The sequence below is a fragment of the Ursus americanus genome, chromosome 18 (genome assembly GCF_024610735.1).
Source record: "Ursus americanus isolate L20-20 chromosome 18, mUrsAme1.1.p, whole genome shotgun sequence".
NCBI classification, from domain to species: Eukaryota; Metazoa; Chordata; class Mammalia; order Carnivora; family Ursidae; genus Ursus; species Ursus americanus.
The window spans coordinates 6931026-6950120 of NC_142144.1; the positions used below are offsets into that span (position 1 = coordinate 6931026).

The following is a 19095-nucleotide window of genomic DNA, read 5'->3' on the forward strand; positions in this document are numbered from 1 at the left end:
GAGCCACCCAGGTGCCCCTATAGTTAAATTTTTAAAATTCAAATCATTGCTCTATCTGATTTTCTTTTGGTAGAAGGTAGGAGATGAGATACAGTTCAATTTTTCTCCCCATGGTTATCCAGTAGGTTCAACACCATTTATTGAAAAATACAGTACTCCCCACTGACTGAAATGCCGCCTTTATCATACACTAACTCAGTTTTGGGTCTATAACTAGAACTTCTATAATGCTCTATTTATAAGTCTATTTACTCATGTGCCAATACCATGCTTTAAATTATTATAGTAATAATTATTAAGTAATAATTAATATTTAAGTATTAATTAAGACTAATTTTCCTTTTTCAAAAATTTCCTGACTGTTCTTATTTTTCATATTAATTTGAGAATCAGCTTGTCCAGTTTCGAAATAAAAGGCAAAACAAACACTGGTTAGTATTTTTTTGGTATTGCACTAAATTCATAGGTTAACATAAGAAGTACTGACATTTTTATGGTACTGTCTTTATATTCAAGAATGTGGTATCTTTCCATCCGGTTATGACTTCTTTTTTTTTTTTTTTTTTTTTTAAAGATTTTATTTATTTATTTGACAGAGAGAGACAGCCAGCGAGAGAGGGAACACAGCAGGGGGAGTGGGAGAGGAAGAAGCAGGCTCACAGCGGAGGAGCCTGATGTGGGACTCGATCCCGGTACGCCAGGATCACGCCCTGAGCCGAAGGCAGACGCCCCAACGACTGCGCCACCCAGGCGCCCCGGTTATGACTTCTTTTATACCTTTTATAGCACTGGGACAGCTGGGTGGCTCAGTCAGTTAAGCATCCAACTCTTGATCTCAGCTCGGGTCATGATCTCAGGGTCGTGGGCTTGAGCCCTGCATCGGGCTTCACGCTCAGCGCAGAGATTGAGCCCCATGTTGGGCTCCATGCTCAGCATGGAGCCTGCTTAAGATTCTCTCTCTCCCTCTCCCTCTGTTCCTCGCTGCCCCCAACTCGTGTACGCTTTCTCTCTAAATAAGTAAATAAATAAATAATAAAATAAATGTCCATACCCTTTATGACATTTTAAAGTTCTCTTCATTTAGATTTTGGATTGTCACAAGCTTATTCCTGAGAAATTTATGCTTTTATTGCTATTACAAATGGGCCCTTTTCTTCTACTAAATATTTTCAATAGTTACTGTCTGTGTTTTGGCTGAATTGGTTTTTTTTTGTTGTTGCTTCTTTTTTTTTAAGATTTATTTGAGAGAGGGAGAGAGAGCACAAGCAGGGGCAGCAGCAGAGGGAGAGGGAGAAGCAGGCTCCCCGCTGAGCACGGAGCCTGACTTGAAGCTTGATCTCAAGACCGTGGGATCATGACCTAAGCCAAAGGCAGATGCTTAACCAACTGAGCCACCCAGGCACCCTTGGCTGAATTGTTTTAATAAACACAGACTATTTTCAAAACAAAAAAGGGCATGTTCTAATCTATAAATCCAGACTGCTTTACGATTTAGGATAAAATAATCAGGCTAGTGTCACGTACTTAATAGATAATGATAATAAAGAAGATGAAATCTTGAGTTTAGAGTTCCATTAACCACTAAGAGAAGATTTTAGGTAAGAGAAAGTTGATTAACTGGATAGACAAAGTCAAGTGAAAATGTCCAGAATTAAGTAACATTACTTAAAAGTCATCAATGTTTTGATCCATGACATGCTTAAAATTTTCTGAAGAAAGATTATCTATAAATATTATAAGTTAATAAATGAATAATTTAACTATGTGCAAGGTTTACAATTCTCCTAAGAGTTACAGGAGGGCCCGGTAACCACATACCATGAGGTTTCCGTGTGTCTCCCATGTTGGTGCTTCAGCTTTATAAAGCTCTTCAAACTGCTGTCTGTATTTTGTGACTAGCTCCTTCTCCAATTTATCAACACAGTCTGCATATTCAACCTTAAAACAAACAAACAAATCCAAAACAGAGTAACTTATACCTAGAATAAAAGGTAAATATTCAAATGAATGTGAAAATGAGTAACATAAAATTATTAAAAAGGGCTGGATTTTATAGGATACAGAGAATCACAAGGACTAAACGGGCTTACCCTATAGGGGTGTCTTTCATCTTGGAAATAAGTAAGAAGGTGTAAGACACAACGAAGAATACAGGTTCTTTCTTCATAGTAATAATCTGCAATCTGGAAAGAACCCAAAGATGCAAAATCAGTTACTCACCTTTGCACAGAAGACACAAAATTTTAAATTTATTGATAAATCAATTAAAGATAAGAATGGAAAAGTCTGATTTCTACAAGCAATCACAGAAACAGAAAGATTGTGTTAGGCCAAAAGAAAGCAAAAGACCTTTATGAAATAGTACACAAGTAAAGCCATGCAAGAGCAAAGGAATTTTTTAAAAATATAAACAAGTTGTCTTGCATGATTTCTCAAAGCATTCAAATAACACACAATACAACTATAACTGAAAGGCCAAATACATGAAAGCAAATATAGAAACACCACTTGTATATCTCCTAACTGCTTATAACTAATCCACTTGGTTCTTGCTAAATACCAAATAGGAAACTACTTCTGAAGTCACAGTCAAATTCCATTTTATATGAGATCCTAAATGAGAAAGCTGCTTTGGGGGGTAGGGGGAGATAAAGGAATAAAGAAATATAAATTAACCTTCTTGCATTTAGACCTAGAAAAAAAATACACATGAAGCAGTTTTCATCCCCGATAGCTGAAGAGTCTCCCTTGGAAAAGGTCTCAGCTGGGGCCAGTGGATAAAAGCCTCTTGTTTCACAAGTATGTTACTTAGCTACTTCATTGAGACCTCAATGCTTACCCAGCAAAAGAGTCCAAAGCCAGCAATGCCCAGGAGAACAAGGTCAGGAAGCCATCACCCAATTTCACATCAAAGAATGAAAACACTGACTACTACTCACCTTCAAGATTAAGGCCTGGCTCTGCCTCTCGTCTTGCAGTACCGTCTGAAGGAAAAAAGAACAGTCAAGCAGCCCCATTATAAGCAAAGCTCAACTAACAAAGAAAATGGTAAACATCTTCACCTCACCTCGCACGACTGTAAGTGCCCATTCACTTCTGGAACTATTTTTTTACCTAAGTGTATCCAAATCTGTGCTCCAATCTCTGCCCGCTCCTCTGGACTCAATTTCCTCATATGTAAAATGAGGGACTAGACAAACTAGATATGGTCCCACGTTGTTTTCAGCTCTGATGTCCTGAGATTCTAACATTAACATGTAAATCTTTGACCTCTCCAGCCCCCAAAGTCTGAAGAAAGACCTCAGTGTAAGTACACGTTTTTTAATCCTTTAGAAAGTCTCTCCAGAGAATCACTGTCTCTGATCACCTACCTCTGTTGCAAAGAACCAGCACCAAACCCTTAATCACCTAAAACCAACATGGAAAAAAGGAGAAGGCGGGAGAAAAGAACCGACATAACTACAAACCTTTAGTGAGTCCCGAGTACCTCTATAATCCTCTTGCAGGTAACACTGGAGTAACTGCACACTCTGCTCTTCGTCAAGACCCTGAAATACAGGGGTCATAAGTGAGGAACAGCCACCTCTGGTCAGGAAACACACATAGGATGCAAAGCATTCTAAAGATCTGTCCTCCAGAATGAACACAGAACTTGAATAAACAAAAATCCTTTTAAAAGATTAAAAGACACAACAATTTAACCCCAAATAGGAGAAAAAGGAGCCAGTCACAGACATGTAATTTACATGACAATTAAATTTACAATGTCAGAAACAACTGTGCTTCTTTACCAAGTCATTTTATACAGTCGCAGGAAAGATCTGGGTTTCCAAAATTAAAAAGAAACAGCTACATATTTAAATACGATCTAGGCAATTTAAAGAACACTACACGCACGAAGAAGAAAACTCTGATTTATACAATAAACAGGCGACAACTTAATTTGTGGCTTTTAACAAGAAGAGTTACAACCTGGATATTTTTGAAACCCAATATGCTCAATTTAATCTCCAAAACTGAAATAAACGGAATTTTCACTAACAATCACTAACAAGAGAACGGTGCACATCCACAATGCAGGTAGTAAACTGAGCCCGTGCTAATTCTTACTCACCAAAAACTTGCTGATTCTTAAACCCAGTTCCTTCAGCGGTGAAGCCACATCTTTATTAGCTTTCACTTTTTCAGCTGAATTTGGACTATGAAAAGAACAGTGAATCATTTCCTCATTCTCAGTGACCCTCTAAGGCTTTTAAATAAACATACTTAAAGATATTTTTACAACAGACCTTTTCTGCCCTTTAGGTGCCTATAAAAATATACACACACACACAACAAGTTCATCTCTACAGACTTCATAACACAGAACTACTTACGCCTAAATAATAAATATGGTATATATCTGTTACAAACTATAGTTATAATAATATTATATGTGGATATATTAAGTTACATTATTTTTTATCCTTACAACTATGAAAGGGAAATATTACTATCCCCATTTTACAAATGGAATTATTAATATTCAGAAACAATAACTTACCAAAAATCCCACAGCTAATAAAAAGTTAAGATGAAATTTAAAACCAGGTCTGTTAGTATACATACATATCTTACCTAGCTCTACCCACTGAGAAGACCTAGAAGCTCTAACACCCCAGTAGCAGTGAGCACACCCAGCCCCCAGATCTTGGTTTCTAGCACCATTATCATCTAATAAAAGTTAGTAGGACTTCTTAGAGAAATAACTATTTCTAGAGATGGGGAGGAGAAAATACTAGATGAGCCTGGAGCATCCTGTAATGCCAGAAAGAAAGGAAATATTCAGAAAACAAAAAGATGGGGGAATGTCAAGAGGACATAAAAGTCAACCCGAAAGAACTCCCAGTGACCAAAGCTAAAACAAGGTATAAACAAAGTATAAAATAAATATACATGAACCCATATGATATAAATAAATAAATAGGGAGAAGGGAAAAATCTTCCTTACACAAGAAGTCCAAATAATATATATAGATGCCACTCCCTTCATGAAGTAGAGTTTAATTCCACTATACCCCCACCCAGAGAATGGGCTATACTTAGTGACCCACTTTTAAAACACAGAGTAGGGAAAAGGGAAAAAGTGACTTTACAGAAGAGAAACTTGGCAAATGCCACCTTACCCAAGTGCGCAAGGTTAACATCACCAGTAATTTCATGTGGATAACCACATCCTCTGTTATGATAAGAATGGTACCTCACTTCTGTGCATTCTTCCCAAAAACCCACAACCCCAATCTAATAATAAGAAAAACATGAGACAAATCCAAATTGAAGACATTCTACAAAATACTTGACCAGTCCTCCTCAAAACTATTCAAAGATCATGAAAATTAAGGGAAGACTGAAATGCTGTCACAGCTATGAGCTAAGGAGACATGACAACTAAATGCCATGTGGGATCCTGGACTGAATCCTGGGACAGAAAGAGGACATTGAAGAAAAAGAAAAAAAAAGCTGAATTCAAATAAAGCCTGAAGTTACCAAAAAAAGTCTGTCGGACTTCAAATATCATGCTACTTATAAAAGAAACTTTTGTCTTTAAAAAAAGAAAGTAATGCCACCAATGTCCATTGTGTGAACTACAAGCATGTTGTTGTTGTTGGATTTTTTTTTTATAGAGACTCACACATTTCACAGGAAATCCAGAACACAAAGGCTAGATAAGGAGAAACAGGCAGGTCTGAAGAGGCAACACAAAATGGTGATTAAGAACACAGACACTGGGGGGCGCCTGGGTGGCGCAGTCGTTAAAGCGTCTGCCTTCGGCTCAGGGCGTGATCCTGGCGATCTGGGATCGAGTCCCACATCAGGCTCTTCCGCTGTGAGCCTGCTTCTTCCTCTCCCACTCCCCCTGCTGTGTTCCCTCTCTCGCTGGCTGTCTCTCTGTCACATAAATAAATAAAATCTTTAAAAAAAAAAAAAAAAAAAAAAAAAGAACACAGACACTGGGGGCGCCTGGGTGGCACAGCGGTTAAGCGTCTGCCTTCCGCTCAGGGCGTGATCCTGGCGTTATGGGATCGAGCCCCACGTCAGGCTCCTCAGCTATGAGCCTGCTTCTTCCTCTCCCACTCCTCCTGCTTGTGTTCCCTCTCTCGCTGGCTCTCTCTCTCTGTCGAATAAATAAATAAAAAATCTTAAAAAAAAAAAAAAAAAGAACACAGACACTGGAGTAAGACTGCCAGGTTCAAATCCTGGTTCTACACGTACTAGCTGTGTGACCTTGGGCAAGTTACTTAACCTCTTTGTGCCTCAGTTTCCCCATCTGTAAAATAGAAACGATAATAATAAAAGTACCTATATGTGATAATAGTGATTATCTACTTTTGTTTAAGTCCATATATTTTAGATACACGGTAGTTACAGATGAAACAACATAATGTCTTGGAGTTACTTGAAAACAAGTATGGGGGAAGGGTTAATGAACAAAAAAAAAAAAAAGAAAGTTCTTCATTAACCTAAGGAAATGAAGATGGAAGGTGAAGATGTAAAAAAATCAGATATTCAGAAGTAGAAAGGAAACGACGGTGGTTTGGCAACTACAATGCACCACAGAATGCAATCTGGACTAGGAGTTAACATAACGCAGTCTAATCCTACAAAACGTAGTCTCTCCTTTTTTAAACTAGTTTATATGTTGTTACCGTTGTTTTTCCCTGCCCGGTAAAAAAATCTATATATTCAAGCACAGAATAAAAATAGCATCTATCTTAGCGGGCTTTTATGAGGACTGAATAACTTGCTATGCATGCCCAGAAGAATAACTGGTACACAGTAAACACGCTGGAAGCGCTCAGCTGCCCTTATCACTGCTCACTGCCCTAACCCAGCACCTAGTGCCGACAGCACCTCACACAAACACGGAGGACTGAAATAAACATTAGAACTATTAATTGAAGAAGAGTTAATGACTCCTCATCCCCAGACACTACGGTCATATAACTGGATTCAATAATACTGTATTTCTAAAAGGAATTTCCCCTTCTTTCAACAGACAGAAAAAATGTGCCCAACTCTCTTCCACTGGTAACCAAATTGTATTCTCTGTAATCTCCCTAACCCAGCAGTATCACAAAATCATACACGAAGACGGTTTCGCTACCCCAGCTTCCTCAGGGAAATTACCCGAACCAGACACATGGAATAGCCATACCTGGGTGGTTTATAGTAGGACAGCCCCTCTAAGAGCCGCTGCCAATGTTTGTTCAGTTCTGCCTCAATCTGATTCTGAAAAAGAACAAAGAAATTATATAAGGATTTATATAATCCTGAGTCTTTTTAATGTTTTTCCCCACAGTTGAAATCATTTTGAAAAGAGAATTCTGGAGGCGCCTGGGTGGCTCAGTCGGTTAAGCATCTGCCTTCAGCTCAGGTCATGATCTTGGGGTCCTGGGATCAAACCCCATGTCAGACTTCCCGCTCAGCAGGGAGCCTGCTTCTCCCTCTCCCTCTGCTCCTCCCCCCATTTGTGTTCTCTCTCAAATTAATAAATAAAATCTTAGGAAAAAAAGAGAATTCTGTAGCCTCCTTTTCCTTGCTTAACATTCTAACAATGATTTAATCTTATTATTATTTTAAAGATTTTATTTATTTATTTGTGAGAGAGAGCAAGCATAAGCAGAGGGAGCAGCAGGCAGAGGGAGAAGCAGGCTCCCCACCAAGCAAGGAGCCCAAAGTGGGACTCAATCCCAGGGTCCTGGGATCATGACCCAAGCCAAAGGCAGATGCTTAACCAACTGAGCCACCCAGGCATCCCTTAACCTTATTATGAAAATCTTGATAAACATCCTTTCTAGTGGTTGCATTATATTTTATCAAGTGGCTAGATAATAATTTATTTACCATGCCTCTAATATCAGATATACTTAAGCTGTGATTCCTTATTAATATAAATAACACTACCGTAAAGACCTGTGTGCAAAACACTTTCCAGGATTTCTTTCTTGTAAGATACTTTCCTAAAAGTAGAATTATCAGATGAAAGCATATCAAAAATGTTAAGGCTCTAGGGGCTCCTGGCTAACTCAAATGGTAGAGCATGTGACTCTTGATCTCACGGTCATGAGTTCAGGGCCCACGTTGGACGACGTGGAGCCTACTTAAAAAAAAAAAAAAAAATTAAGGCTCTAAAAAAGGTATAATACTCATTATGTTAAATGCCATAATAACAATAGTAATAATTAGGGGCGCCTGGGTGGCTCAGTCGTTGGGCGTCTGCCTTTGGCTCAGGACGTGGTGCCGGCGTTCTGAGATCGAGCCCCTCGTCAGGCTCCTCTGCTGGGAGCCTGCTTCTTCCTCTCCCACTCCCCCTGCTTGTGTTCCCTCTCTCGCTGGCTGTCTCTCTCTCTTAAATGAATAAATAAAATCTTTAAAAAAAAAAAAACAACAACAGTAATAATTAAACGTCATCTTAACGCTTTACCCTCACAGGATGAGAACACTCAAGGATCAACATGAAGAACTCCCCTTTACTATACTTGGAAATGTCCTAGAAACCACAGCTTCTGTGACCTATGGAGCTCACAACATGGAAAAAGAAGAAAAGGCAAGTAAAGTAGGAGACAGAGAAAACGACTGAGAATTTTCCTTAGCCTGAGGCAGCAAAACAGTATTTGTCCCCCAACGCTGAGCAGCCAGTCAAGCAGCACTGGTATCTTTTCAGATAAGGAATCACCAAAGAACAAAGAGAGGTAGAGGTCTGGAAACTTCAGCAGCTGGGCCAGAGGACACACCACATTTCAGCACAGGGAAGCAGAGAATGCATAATGTTTATAAAGTTTTAGGAATTAAAAAAATGGGTTTACTTCCTCCTTCAAAGACAAAGCAGTTTCAGGGGTTTGTAACACAAGCTACATAAAAACTATAGAATCCACTCAAGAACACCACGCGCTTACCAGTTCTCTCAGAGCTGACCTTCCGAGCAGAATGGTCCACAGTTCCCTGCTGCTCCTGAAAAATGACGGAAAGCAGGGGTAATTTTGTACTTTCAGATTATACAAATTTGACTAAGCTGTCTTGCAGCATTTCGTCTATTCTCTGAAACCAGGAAACTCAATGTACAAAACAATGTGTTAAGATTCTGGATATTAATCCCATTACATTGTTCTTAGAAGTTTGATGTTCAAAACAAAAATTAAGAAATTGACATATAACCTAAACAAGCAGACGCTGTGTTAAAAATGAGGATGGCCACCATATTTTAATGCATTTAAGATGCTGTTAATTGCAGGATACATGATTATTTATGTTCTACCAGCCATCAATAATAAAATGCATTGCAACATCAGAAGCATTAAAATACGAAGAGGTGTAAATTTTAGAATGAAATACAGTGATTAGTGAATTATCTTACATTTTCTATGCTAAGAAGACACCTCAGTGTAGTATTTCTATCTCCTCCCTTTTCATTAAAATGTAGTGAACAAAAGGGAGAATGAAGAAAAGGACTGTGTATATTTCAAGCCCCCTCATCACCTCCAGAAATTTTTTTAAATATTTTTTTATTTACTTATTTATTGAAGTAATCTCTACACCCAGTGTGAGGCTCAAACTCATGACCATAAGATTAAGAGCTAAATGCTCTACTGACTGAGCCAGCCAGGTACCTCCAGAAAATTTTCTAAATGCATGATACGATTCACTTTCTCAACCAAGCAAAGTCAAATGGTCATTATGAATGGTAGTATATTTGTTCATTTATTAATTGCCACTAGGTGCCACATACCATGCAAGACACATAAAAACACATCATAGTTCCTGTCCCCTGTGAGCTCTTCAAACATACTCTCCACTATGTGCTTACCCAAGTTCCTTCCCTCATCCATGCCTCTGGAACTTCAGGGAACATGTTATAGGGTTTTTTAAAGTCTAGAACTAAATTTCAAAATGTAGTCATTAAGAAATTCTCCTAGAGGAGCCTGGGTGGCTCAGTCAGTTAAGCATCTGACTCTTGATTTTGGCTCAGGTCATGATCTCAGGGTTGTGGGATCAAGCCCCGAGTTGGGCTCCAAGCTCAGCATGGAGATTTTCTCCTTCTCCCTCTGCCCCCCACCCACTCTCTCCTTCTTGCTATTAAAAAAAAAAAAAAAAAAATTAAAACTGCTTAGAAAGCCTGCCAACAGAGAAGATAAAAAAGTCTAAGAATATATACTAAACATTTAACAAAAAGGATACATGCTCTCTTAACTATGAGGATAAACTGAAAAATGTTTTTCCCATGAAAACTAACACCAAGCACTAGCTCTACTTAAAAGTTTTCTTTCAGGGGGCATCTGGTTGGCTCAGTGGGTGGAACATACAACTCTTGATCTCAGGGTTGCTAGCTCAGGGCCCATACTGGGTGTAGATTACTTAAAAATAAAATCTTTACCAAAAAAAAAGTCAAGATTTTCCCATCAAAACAGGATTAAACACACTTAAAATTATAAATCTCTTTTCTAAGGGTTAATGCTTTTAAGAAAACACTTGAGTTCTGCTGCATCAATAGACACCAGCTCCCACAATGACTCTGTGGGATCATTAATCATTTTTCTGATGACAAAACAGCATTCGCTATTCAAAAATCAGAAGATTAGACCTAGTTAATGAAACAAATAGGATTCTTTATTGACAATGTATATTAAAGGGTCTGAGTAAACGAAGCCCTAACTAATTAAAAACAGTGGCCAGTTCACCATTTAAAGAAATTTATAGTAAAATTTTAAAGTAAGACTGCCTTTTGTAAAGAGAATAATTATCATCTAACTTACTTGTTTAATAAATCTGAATTAACAAAAAATTAAGGAAGAGCTTTATTTAAAATGGCATATACTCGAACTTTACAAAGGATAGCTTCTGATTGGCACAAAATGTATTAGATTCCTACTATATAACACATAGCTAACAATAGGGCTAACAGTACACCAAAATTAATGGAAAGAAATTTATCATTAATTGAAGGCATTTGTATGCCCAGGCAATAAATCAAATCACTCTTGATCATCCATCTCCAATTTCAGAAAACCTGGATATCACTTAGCTTTAATTTATCCACATTTGCTTTCAGAACTTAGGTCTCTAGTTAGCTAGGTAGCAGTGTTCCCAGAAGAAACTACGAAGATCATGGCCCACACTCGAGGACCTACTGCCAGGGCCCAGAATTCCTTGTTTTGTCAAATTCAAGCTGTGGGTGTTGATTACACCAAAACCTATAGATTTTTCTTTCTTTTTTTTCTTAAGATTTTGTTTTTAAGTAATCTCTACACCCAACATGGAACTTGAACTCACAACCCTGAGACAAAGAGTTGCACACTCTACTGACTGAGCCAGTCAGGTGCACCATGCTTCTTTTTTTTTTTTTTTAATAAAATATCTTAAAAGAGGGTTTCTCAAATATTTGATCTTCAGATCATATACAACAAAATCACCCGGGAACAACCCAGCAACACCATGGAATCCTGGTCACAACCTAGCGCTACTGTTTCTCAAAGGTTGGGCATGGGAAATCTACTTTATTTATTTATTTATTTATTTATTTATTTATTTATTTATTTATTTATATTTTTCTTTATTTGAGAGAGAGAGAGAGCGCATGAGCACAGGGGGAAGGGCAGAGAGGGAGAAGCAGACTCCCCGCTGGGTGGGGAGCCTGAGACAGGGCTTGATCCCAGGACCCAGAGATCATGACCTGAGCCAAAGGCAGACACTTAACCCACTGAACCACCCAGGCACCCTGGAAATCTACATTTTAAAACAACTACATAAATGAATTCCTAAATCACCACTGCTCCAGGGTATCAATTTGTTTCAGAGGAGCAGGTAAAAGACCGGGTCAATATAGACCCTATCTTTTATGTTTGATATTATTAGCCTTTTCTGGGCCAAGAGTGGGGGAGAGAAAGACTATGCTACTAAACAAGATTAGAGATCACCATCCTAGAGTAAAGCAGTAACTTTTATACTTACTACTCAAAAAAAAAAAAAAAAAAAAAAAAAAAGGAAAAGAAAAGAAAAAAGGTGTCCTTTAGAAATTAAAATTTTTATTGGCAAAAAAAAAATTTTTTTTATTGGCAAAACCATGTCCTGTTATACTCCTTTTGTTGTAAGATGTCAAAAACAACAATCTCTATTGAAAAGGAGCTTCTGATAATAAAAACAGCCAACATTGAGATTTTATAATATGCAAACACTGTGTTAAGAATTAACATTAATTGATCATTTATAATACGCAGGAACTGTGTTAATCACTTTACACTTTAACTTACTGAGTACTGACAACTCACTTATGAAGCTGATCCTCTTATTACCCCCATTACCTCATCGGGAAACTAAGGTTTAAGAGTAGTTAAATAATTTGTCTAAGGTCACAAAGCTAATATATAATGGAGCCAGGGCTTGAACCCAGGTTTGCACGACTCCAGAGTTTAACCATCACATTACACTGCATCAAGTTGCACTCAAGAATTCATCCTACAAGCAGGCAAAGGTGGAGGTGAGGCTCTCTGTTCTCCAGGGGCAAAACATACCCTTAACACAGTGGCTGACACAGAGGGACTCAAAGAATACATGCTGATGAAGAGGTACCAAAGAAGGAGAATGACAGGAGTCCCCTTTAGACCTGCAATGCCTGCAATCCAAGTGGAACAGAAACATCAGAAAACCAGTATGATATGCAGAAATGCCAAGAGAAGGCAGAATGAAGGAGAAAACGGTAGGCAGCACCTGGGTGGCTCAGTAGGTTGATCGACCAACTCTTGATTTCAGCTCAGGTCATGATCTCAGGGTCATGGAATCAAGCCCTGGTCGGGCTCCACGCTCAGCAGGGAGTCTGCTTGAGATTCCCTCTCTCCCTCTCCCTCTCTAACTCCTCCCCCAAAAATAAATAAATAAATCTTTTTTAAAAAGAAGGAGAAAATGGTAATTTATCAGGAAGGAAATCCTTGTGGAAATAAGCGTCACTGTTTCTTCGATTCCTACACATTTTCTGGTTTAGGAATAAAGGGGATACGAATAAATCTAAGACCCTCCTGATACTCATTTAGCGTTGGGAATGACAAAGGACGTTAGGCACACATTACATAATCAGCGAGAAAGCAGAAAGTCATAAAAAGCATGATCCTAAGAATTAGACACTACGAAGAACTATAACCATGTTAGACAGAAAATAGAGGAGAGAGAGATCACTGGGAACTGATCTAGGGATTGATGGAAGACTTCACCTCAAATCGGAACCTGAAGGTTTAGCAGGAGATAACCTAAAAATGCCAATATTCAAACTGACTGTCTGCCAAACCCTGAGGGACATTCCCAAAACCCTGAGTGATTTAAGTGTATTAATCTATTTTTAACTAGTGCCAGCGCTCCTATCAACATACACAAGGACTCTCCTACATGCTCAGAGCCACCTCAATACTACTGTGAATAGGACTCATTTAGAGAAACAGGTTCCAAAGGTAAAGTGGACTGAGGTCACCTGCAAAGCACAGACACCAGGAACAAATTTTAAGTTTTCTCTTAGTGCAGACCTCGAGGCATTTCAAACAGAAGGCGGCTGCTCAGTATAATCCCAGCTGTTATAACCTTCTTTCCAGCACAAAAAGAAAGATCACGCTAATACATCATGCTCCGAGTAAAGTGGTGCCTAAAAATCTAGAAATCGTAGTGTCATTTCTTCCATCTTCAGGTGTGAGTTGGTAGGTACCCAGGGATGTTAAAGCATCTTTCAAGCAAACCAACCCCTCCCCTTCCCTTGTTCTTGTTCCTTGAAGAGGGTGCCTTACCCTGCAGGAGCTAAATCTGCCCAACCTCCACAATGACTATGAAATAAACATAAGAAAAGGAGGGCACAGTGACCACAATGCTGCCAGACGAAACAGCTAAGGAGGAAAAAGCAAACTCCTCCTCGCAAAGTTCAGAAGCAGCCCAGTGGAAATTCCAAAGAAAATCTCACTAGAGCCGAGAGGTGAAGTGGTAACAGAGAAGATGAGCAATGTTTGTAATAAACATTTACTGAGCGCCTATTACATGCTCCTCTGGGTGTTGAGGATACAGCAGTGCATAAGACAAAAATGTGGGGAAACAGTGCTGGCACAGTAAGTGACAGGGATGTTGAATTTTAGGACGGAGGGTGGTAGGGACAATGGAACACACTTCAAGCAGGAAGGTGGAAGATGGAGGTGTGGTGATCTGATTAAAGCTTCGGAGTCCTCACTTTACCACCTAGCTAGTTCTGAATTGGATCTGTGAGTCATCTGTAAAAGAGAAGGTGCCTCACGGACTTGTGAGAAATCAATGAGCTAATGCATAGGAAGCGTTTCGCCAGTGTCTGGCGCTAGTAAGCGCTCCCTAAAGTAAGAACTGTCTTTCTTTTTAACATTTCATCTTCTCGTCCCCAAAGTCCAGTACGGGGCCTGGGATCTCCTAAAGGAATCGGGCACGTTCGCTGACGGAACCAATGCATAAGAAAATGAATAGATGGATGAATGAAAGGCTGCGCGGAGCAAGAGGGCAGTGACCACAGGGAGGTAGCTCGGCGACACAAGGAACAGACCTCCTAACGAGCACATGGAAGAACCTGGGAACGTCGCCGGGGCAGGGCATCCGGGCTGCAGCGGGGACCGAGGTGGGGGCTCCCGCGGGCGACCGCGAAGCGCCCCGTCGCGCCTCGAGATAGCGTCACGCCAGACGAGGAAGCGCGGGGGGGGGGGGGCGGCGCGGAGGAACGCGCCGGTGGGGAGGAGGGAGGAAGGGAAAGAGATGGGTGAGGAGACGGGAGGCCGGCGCTGAGGGAAGGGGTGAGGCACCGGCCCCGTCTCGGAGAAGTCGCCCGAGATCCCCGCGCGCGGGGACCGTTTGGACGTAACCGCCTCCCGCCTCTCGGCGCCGGTCCACCTAGCTAAGCTTCGCCCCGCTACCGCCGCCACATCTCGCCCGCAAGTCCCGCCCGGCTTCCGCTCGACTTCGACCCCGCGCCTCACAGCCACCCCCGCCGACTCGGCCCGCTCCGTACCTCACACACGGCCCGCCGGCGGCCGCCGCCATCTTCGCGCGCGCGCGCCCCAGCCCCGCCCCCAGACGCCGCACCCACGTGACCGTTCTCCTCCGGCCGGGCTGTGGGTGGTGCTTCTCGTCACGTGACGGCAGGCGGGGCCAAGATGGCGACGCCCAGAGAGGTGAGGAACCAGCGGCGAGAGCAGCAGGGGCTGTGAAGAAAGCGGCCGGCCGAGCGGCAACGTCTACGTCCTAGGTGCGAGGCGGTGGAGGATAGCTGGGCGCCAGTTCCCAAGCCTCAGAAAGTGGCTTGCCTACAGTGGGGCTTCCCTCCTCACAGCTGGAGAACGGAAAGAGAAGGTGCTGGCTGTGTGAAACTGCCGCTGTCGGCTTGGCAGGGCTTGAGGGACCCAAAGGCCAAGGCGTCGCTAGTCACCCCGGTTTCCCCGGAGTCCCAGGTCTAGAGACATGACCCGAGAGCACGCTCCCCCGGCCTCGGAAACCGGGGCACCGCTGAGCGGGTCGGTGCTGGCGGAGGCAGCGGTAGTGTTCGCAGTGGTGCTAAGCATCCACGCAGCCGTGTGGGACCGATACTCGTGGTGCGCCGTGGCTCTCGCAGTACAGGCCTTCTACGTCCAATACAAGTGGGACCGGCTGCTACAGCAGGGAAGCGCTGTCTTCCAGTTCCGCATGTCCGCGAACAGTGGGCTGCTGCCCGCATCAATGGTCATGCCTTTGCTCGGACTGGTCATGAAGGAGCGCTGCCAGTCTGTGGGGAACCCATACTTTGAGCGCTTTGGAATTGTGGTGGCAGCCACTGGCATGGCAGTGGCCCTCTTCTCTTCAGTATTGGCACTGGGCATCACCCGCCCGGTGCCCACCAACACTTGTGTCATCTCAGGCTTGGCTGGAGGTGTCATCATTTATATCATGAAACACTCCCTGAGTGTGGGCGAGGTGATCGAGGTCCTGGAGGTCCTGCTGATCTTCGTCTACCTCAACATGATCCTGCTGTACCTGCTGCCCCGCTGCTTTACCCCTGGGGAGGCACTGCTTGTATTGGGTGGCGTCAGCTTCATGCTCAACCAGCTCATCAAGCGCTCTCTGACTGTGGTGGAAAGCCAGGGAGACCCGGTGGATTTCTTCCTGCTGGTGGTGGTGGTCGGGATGGTGCTTGTGGGCATCTTCTTCAGCACCCTCTTTGTCTTCATGGACTCAGGTACCTGGGCTTCCTCCATCTTCTTCCACCTCATGACCTGTGTGCTGGGCCTTGGTGTGGTCCTGCCCTGGCTGCACCGGCTCATCCGCAAGAACCCCCTGCTCTGGCTTCTTCAGTTCCTCTTCCAGACAGAGACCCGCATCTACCTCCTAGTCTACTGGTCTCTGCTGGCCACCTTAGCCTGCCTGGTGGTGCTTTACCAGAATGCCAAGCGGTCATCTTCTGAGTCCAAGAAGCACCAGGCCCCCACCATTGCCCGGAAGTATTTCCACTTCATTGTGGTGGCCACCTACATCCCGGGTATCATCTTTGACCGGACACTGCTCTATGTGGCTGCCACCATATGTCTGGCAGTCTTCATCTTCCTGGAGTACGTGCGCTATTTCCGCATCAAGCCCCTGGGCCACACTCTGAGGAGCCTCCTGTCCCTTTTCCTCGATGAACGAGACAGTGGACCACTCATCCTGACACACATCTACCTGCTCCTGGGCATGTCTCTTCCCATCTGGCTGGTCCCCAGACCCTGCACACAGAAGGGCAGCTTGGGGGGAGCAAGGGCCCTAGTCCCCTATGCAGGGGTCCTGGCTGTGGGTGTGGGCGACACTGTGGCCTCCATCTTCGGCAGCACCATGGGGGAAATCCACTGGCCTGGAACCAAAAAGACTTTGGAGGGGACCATGACCTCTATATTTGCCCAGATCATTTCTGTAGCTCTGATCTTAATCTTTGACAGTGGAGTGGACCTAAACTACAGTTATGCTTGGATTTTGGGCTCTATCAGCATTGTGTCCCTCCTAGAAGCATACACTACGCAGATAGACAATCTCCTGTTGCCTCTCTACCTCCTGATATTGCTGATGGCCTAGCTGCTGCACAGCAGTGATGGAGGAAACAGGGACACGGGGAGGATGAATGGTCCCCACAGCAGCCAGCCACTGGGGCATGAAGAGCCAAAGGGTGAGAAGCAGATTTAATTTTTCAGTTGATTCAGATTCAAAATAAAAATCAAAGCACTCCTGGTTTTAGTTTTGCTGATATTTAAAAAGAAAAAGGGTTAAAGAGAGCACAGCAACACAAAAAACTTGAGTGTGGTGTAGGACCCCCCACCCCCATCTTGCGATCCTCGGAGGGGACCTGATGGGACCCTGGAGGCAGTAGAGTGTAATGGTCACCACCTCAGGTTCTGGAATCAGACTAACCTGGTCAGAGTCCTTGGCGGCACTATTTACCTGTGCGACTTGCTTAACCACTCTGGGCCTCAATTCTCCTGTCTGCAAGATGGGAATAGTAAGAGCCCACATCTCACAGGTGAGGATCCAGGGAGGTGAGGTGTGTGAAGGGTCCAGCCCACAGCCCACGCATATTGAGCAAATAGGGAAAGGGTCACTATTAGCCAAGGCCAGCCCTCATGTCAGCAAAAAGCCAGGCAAGCCAAGAGGTTTCATGGGTTGTGCTTGAAGACCAGCGTGACCTTACTCCCCTGGCTACATTTGGAGGAGAACCCGAGAGGAAAAGAGCTAAGCGCATGTGCTTTCTCCCCTTTGGGCTGAAGGGGAGAGGTGAGATCATCTGTTGCATGCGTGGAAGGGCTGGAGGAAGAGTTAGGCGTGGGCCCATTTCCTGTTTCAGCCAACTTCTCTCCTGCCTCAAGACCTCTGCTGCCTGGCTGAGTGGTACCGAGGAAGGACAAGCTGGATGGCACGGGGTCCTTAGCAAGGGGTCCCTCCTGAGACCCTCTCACACTCCAGTCATGTCCGAACCTGTGTTTCTTCTCTTGGTAAGAAATTAGAGACCAGGGCCTGCGGGGGTTCACTGAGAGTTCAGAATGGCTCTCCTGTGGGGCCCATGCTGTTATCCTGGCTCTGTGAGGGCAGAGTCCAGGGCTGCCCTCTTCCCCAGTGTACCCCCCAGTGCCGGCAGAGCCCGGCATTGTAGCGGGAACCCAGTTGACATTTGCCGAGTGCATGGAACATTTCCCATCAGTGGGAAGATAGCACAGTGAATTGCCTGAGGATGGACAAGGTTCTCCCCTTCTCACCCAACCCAACAGCGAGGGGCCTAGCCGGACGACATGAGAACTTCGGCCCACCAAGGCCAGAAGCCAGGAGCAGAGCTCTAGCAAGTTTGTGCTTCAGGCTAGGGATCGCTGCCAAGCCCTGTCCCTCAGAGGAAAGTATTGAGACATTCCTCTGGGGCTCGAAGAAGACTTAACAAACCCATCCCTTCTCTCTGGCTGCTTTCTACTTGCTAAAAGAGACGGCAAAATGCCAAGGAAGAGCTTTGGCTCCCTGACTCCCTGGGCGGCCTTTGGGGAAGGGCTCTGTCCTCCGGGCCTCGGCTTATCCACAAACAGTGGGGACTGAAAATGAAGGTCACCCATGCATATGGCTGCCGAGGCCAGGCCGGTAATGCAGTGGCGGGCGGGAGGGGCGGAGGGAGGAGCATAGGTGCCTTCAAGGAGGTTGCCTCTGGGCATCACCACGCTCGGCCATAGGCCCAGAGCTGCAGACCTGCTCCTTTCAGGAAGCTTAGAAACGTGCATTGTTATATGAAACCTCCCAATTTTAAAACGGTTTTTTAAAAAAACACTGAGGCCCAGAAAAAACACATCTGCAGCCCGGGTTTGCAACCTTTGGGCCAAATCTCAGCTGTGCAGGTCTTTTTTTTTTTTTTTTTTTTAAAGATTTTATTTATTTATTTGACAGAGAGAGAGACAGCCAGCGAGAGAGGGAACACAAGCAGGGGGAGTGGGAGAGGAAGAAGCAGGCTCATAGCAGAAGAGCCTGATGTGGGGCTCGATCCCAGATCGCCGGGATCACGCCCTGAGCCAAAGGCAGACGCTTAACCGCTGTGCCACCCAGGCGCCC

The 19095-nt window shown here is 43.6% G+C and overlaps 2 protein-coding genes across 2 annotated transcripts in view; one reads left to right on the top strand and one right to left on the bottom strand.

Moving 5' to 3' along the window:
• Positions 1–15112, bottom strand: part of NUP188 (nucleoporin 188) — a 47135-nt gene extending 32023 nt beyond the window's left edge. The window contains exons 1-8 of the mRNA XM_045770967.1: positions 15029–15112; positions 8937–8991; positions 7196–7269; positions 4115–4199; positions 3468–3548; positions 2940–2984; positions 2091–2183; positions 1819–1938 (exon numbers count right to left, since the gene is read on the bottom strand). Coding sequence (XP_045626923.1) covers positions 1819–1938; positions 2091–2183; positions 2940–2984; positions 3468–3548; positions 4115–4199; positions 7196–7269; positions 8937–8991; positions 15029–15060 — 585 coding nt within the window. The 5' untranslated portion in view covers positions 15061–15112. The remainder of the gene's footprint in view (positions 1–1818; positions 1939–2090; positions 2184–2939; positions 2985–3467; positions 3549–4114; positions 4200–7195; positions 7270–8936; positions 8992–15028) is intronic.
• Positions 15113–15159: 47 nt separating this feature from the next.
• On the top strand, positions 15160–17248 carry DOLK (dolichol kinase). Its single transcript, XM_045770969.2, has one exon. It carries the CDS (start codon positions 15478–15480, stop codon positions 17092–17094), a length of 1617 nt encoding a protein of 538 aa, XP_045626925.2. The 5' UTR covers positions 15160–15477; the 3' UTR covers positions 17095–17248.
• Positions 17249–19095: the final 1847 nt, after the last annotated feature.